This window comes from Polyodon spathula, chromosome 13, assembly GCF_017654505.1.
Source record: "Polyodon spathula isolate WHYD16114869_AA chromosome 13, ASM1765450v1, whole genome shotgun sequence".
NCBI classification, from domain to species: Eukaryota; Metazoa; Chordata; class Actinopteri; order Acipenseriformes; family Polyodontidae; genus Polyodon; species Polyodon spathula.
In genome coordinates this window covers 33,829,169-33,833,832 of record NC_054546.1, presented here as the reverse complement: position 1 = coordinate 33,833,832, position 4,664 = coordinate 33,829,169, and the positions used below count along the sequence as shown (strand labels likewise).

Here is a 4,664-nt window from a genome sequence, read left to right as displayed (position 1 = left end):
CATACAAATAAATAAAAATAAAAACCTCAAAACCTTTAACCAAAACCTCCCCGCCCCCCATATCCCTTCTGTGTCCTGCAAAAGAACACTGAAATCATCTTGCCCCACTTGATCCCTAATCCCTGAGCCCACAGCTGAAGACACAAGATTCTTCACAAAACATTTTTAGAAAGTGATATCCTACAGCAAGCAAGAAGAGTGGGGGATTTCATTGATCATGGTTAAGGCTGTATTTTTTTTGACAGTTATCACAGATTTCACGATTTCTGTGAAACGTACTCGTTGCCGTGCAATATGTAGGTCCACGTGAAAAAAATTCCCATTTCTAAAAGAATAGTGAAATATATTCATATTTTTTGTCACTTAAAAATAAATACAGCAGATGTTTGCCTTATTGATGCACTGCCAGTTACGCTGCATTTAGGAACCTGGCAAATGGTTTAGTTTGCTTAAGGTAAATGATTGAACACACTCCATAGAGTTGCACGATTTCTTTGTGTCATCAGTGAAAAAGACACGAGCTGCATCAAAGATCGGAAATGTTTCTGCTAAAAATCGCTCTGTCCACTACAAGAACAGGACATTTCACATGTCTGTTGTTATATTTACTTTTATTATGCATTTATTTTGTTTGATCATTCACTGATTATGAAAATAGAATGTCTTTAAAATGCAGACATAAACAAAATATTCTACAAATATCTGGAAATACCCATGAAATGCTGTGAAATAAGCCGTTTTTTTACCGTGGGGGAAAAAAAAAAATACAGTCCAGATCATGGTAGCTCTAAAACTCTTGACTTGAAAAAACCTCTCTCTCTCATAAATGAAAGGGCTTGGACAGATTATTGGTGGTGGTTACAGAGTTGTACGTACGGAGGCTTAGGTCAAGACGCAATTGAATTGGAGAATGAGCCACATTTGAATTCCTGGGCCTCTTGTGAAGCATCTGAACCGAAGAACATTGACGAAGTGAGGTTATTTTTTTGGCAGTGCAGTTTGTTGGTCTGTCCTTGAAATGTTTACAAATTTTATGTTTTGTGTGTGTGCGTATGTTATTATTTTGCTGATGTTTACAATCTATTAAGAAAAATGGATGAGCCCTCTTTATTTCTACCTAGATACACTTTGTAAGTGAAAGTTGCCAAATAAGGCCACCTGTATAAACTGTGTGTTTGTGGGTGAGCGAGAGTGGGTGGGTGGGTGTGACTGAATGTCTTTGGGGAGGGGTAGGTACCTTTTGGGGAGCTTAGCACTATATGCTGACTGAATTCAATCACAGTAGCACTATGTGTTGACAGAATTCAATCACAGTAGCACTATGTGTTGACAGAATTCAATCACAGTAGCACTATGTGTTGACAGAATTCAATCACAGTAGACTATGTGTTGACTGAATTCAATCGCAGTAGCACTATGTGTTGACTGAATTCAAACAAGTTACGGCACATGGGGTGTTTCTTTTTCAAAGTGTTTATTGTCCAATGAAAGCTGTGGAATGGTCCCAAGATTGGAATTGTAACCACAGGCAGTGTTGTATATCTTTGGAAATTGGGAGATTAAGCTAGAATCAATGTATTTCCTTTATATCAGGAAAAGCCTTTTTAAACCACTCTGCTTACTGGGAACCACTTAAATATTTACTAGAGGCTGTGGGATTTCTTTTTATATCATTTAAATTGATGCCTGTTTTAGGAGATAGATCATGTTTACTGATTTTGATGTTTGAACTGTTGGCTGGAAATGTTTGTGCATTTATAGTAAAAATAAATAAATAAATAAATAATAAGAAAAATATATACATACTAAGAAAAAAGGTTTCTCAGTGCAGGTGACTTGATAAGTGGTATTGAAATAATATATAAAATTATGGGTTGCCCTGACTTCTGTGTTCAATGTCGCACTACTACACATGAGAAAAACAAGTATATTAATACATCACACACCATAACTATAAATATCAAAATCAGAACTATAGCTATTATTAAGACAGACAGATCTTAAGAACTTGTGCTAACGAAAGCCCTAATCTAGTCTCAGTACAATTAACGAAGCAATTCTCTTAATGTAAGTGTTTTGTTTGTTAGTTGATTTTTTTTCACCAATGGTTTAGTTTGTTAACTTTTCCATTGCTGTTAATTTTTCACCAGAGAGGAAATTACCAACTTACTAACAAAGCCTACCTACAGTATATCAAGACAGCAGCTTTGCTAATTATATTGAAACTAGATTAGGGTTTTGTTGTATCACAGTAATTCTATTATTAATAAAATAAACTTTAAAAGTCACATGATCTTTGTGACTTGCTTGAATTCTCTATTGCTACTGTTTTTTCAGCAACAGTATTGGCCAGTTTTATTAATCACCCTGAATATTGATTTAGCATGACTTCTGGAAAGCATGAAAGACTACTTACTGAAATGTACACAAAACAAATTGGGGCATGCAAGAGAAGTAACCCTAAAGAAGAAAGTGTGGTTGGCACACTTTATATTTGTAAAAGCATCCTAGCCAGGAAAGCATAACATTTCAAGCTGCTTTTATTAATTAAAGCATCTCATTAGGAACAAATGATGCATTAATTTACTGTATAGCATGTAAAATCATCAAAGTCATTTAAAAACTTGGCATTTATATAAACTAATGATTTTAAATAAACATGTTTAGAGGACTCAAGTCCATAGCTAACATGCCACTTCTACATAAATCTAGAACTACCGTATAATGTGATAGGAGTGATTTAGATTTGCACTTTATATTGGGGGAAGACAAAGTTAGAAACAAGAAACCTGAGGCTTCTTTAAACACTTCTTCAAAGTGAGGTAGTGGGGATGCTGTATATAGTATTTCCACACAATCAAAGCTGCAGAAGGGGTCGTCCTCTTGGCGAGAAATGAGACGGAGCTTCAGTATCAGTTCTGGGCATTACTACAGGACCTTCCCAGGGTTCATCAGGTTTTGGGGGTCCAGGGAGGCCTTGACCCCCTCCATTACCCCCATGCACAGGGGTCCCACCTCCTCCCGCAGCAGAGCTCTCTTCCCCAGCCCTACCCCATGCTCCCCTGTGCAGGTCCCATCCAGTGCCAGAGCACGCCTGCCGAGAGACACACAGACAATGCGTTAATGAAACAATACCCACACCGGTAACAGAAGAAACATTATTGTAATTTACACTGCTTCTGAAATCTTATACAAACCAACTGTACTCATCTGAAAAGTATAACAAAGTGTAATAAATTGGCAATTCAGCCAATCAAAATAGAATTTAAAGTCAAGGGCTGCACGTGAACCGCAAACCAAGCTCTGCACTTGAGAGGCAAGTACGTGTCATGCTGATGTTAGTAATATTAACTGATCAGCTGCTACAAAGAGATTTATTACACTCCCCCCTATTAATCAAAGCTCGTCCACCTAAACTCAGGGAGTTTCAATGTTGGATTCATAACTGACACCAGGATCTGGAGCGATTTAACAGAATCACATGTCTCGCCAGCCAGCATACATGCTATAACTTATAACAATGCAAGCAACACAGACATTAAATGACCTGTTTCAAACACAGGGGTCTGGATTCTTTCCCTTAGGGTGTCACAGTAGTGAATTGGCATTGCAGCCCATTGAAATGAATGGAAAGGCAAGGATGGATGTGAACTGCAAACCACATGCTTCAAAAGACAAACGTCTTACCATTCAACTAGAGAACAAGCTCTGTATATTAGAGGTAAGTACACGTGTTATGCTACTGTCAACATTAACTCATCAGCTGTTAGGAGGAGATTCATTACAAGAGCACTGTACACCACAGACCACATAGTTTGTCTAATTAACTCTTGCTTGGGTCATTTTATCCTGGCTCCTGCATTAGAGGGTGGAAGGAAAAAAAAAATGGAAGGAAAATAAAAAACCTAAACAATGAAAAAATAACAATAAAGGAGGAAAGAGGAAGGCTGCGCAGAGAGAAAGGAAAGGGAAAACTGACCAGGGAGGGCGGACAATTCGTAAGTTGTTCCCCAGCTCCTTCCTCACAGTACAGAGGGTGTTGGTTTTGGTTCGTCTATAAGTCTTCTATGTCTACATGTGTCCTTACTAGAATGTCTTTGCCTTCACTCAATGAACGTGAAGGTCAGCATCTTTAAAACACTGCCCTGTGAAATCTCTTCAAAGATCTCTGCTGGCGGACAGATAATCAGTCAAAGCTTCTAAAACCATGCCGCAGTATGGATGTACTTTAGGGTTCCCTCACCTGGCCAGACGGTCAGTGAACTCCTGAACTCTCTGGACTTCGTCAGGGTCTGTGGGATCCAGCACCATCAGACAGTGGAAATTCCCATCTCCCACATGACCAGCAATTGGACCTGGGGGGAATATATTGGGGAATAAAGCAGGTTTCTGTTCTGTTGTTTTCATAAAAAAAAAGGGTTTTGTGTTTATTTAAAAAAAAAAAAAAAAATAGCAGCCCCTTTTTGGCACATACACACAACATGTCCAGGATCTGTTCCTGCATACATGTTTGCTGATTAATTGGTAAACTATAATTCCAGCTAGCAAACTTTGAGCTTGACCTGCATTAAGGCTTGTGTTACAGAACACCTCAATTTTAACCGAGATGCCCAGATTCTGCCGACTTTACAGTTAGCACTACGTCACAGGCACACTGGACCTGA

General features: G+C 38.5%; 1 protein-coding gene across 1 annotated transcript; it reads right to left on the bottom strand.

Moving 5' to 3' along the window:
• Positions 1-699: 699 nt before the first annotated feature.
• Positions 700-4,664, bottom strand: ldhd (lactate dehydrogenase D). Its single transcript, XM_041267722.1, has 2 exons — positions 4,244-4,664; positions 700-3,094 (listed from the first exon to the last, which is right to left on the bottom strand). The coding sequence occupies exons 1-2, from the start codon at positions 4,405-4,407 to the stop codon at positions 2,929-2,931; spliced, it is 330 nt and encodes a 109-aa protein (XP_041123656.1). The 5' UTR covers positions 4,408-4,664; the 3' UTR covers positions 700-2,928.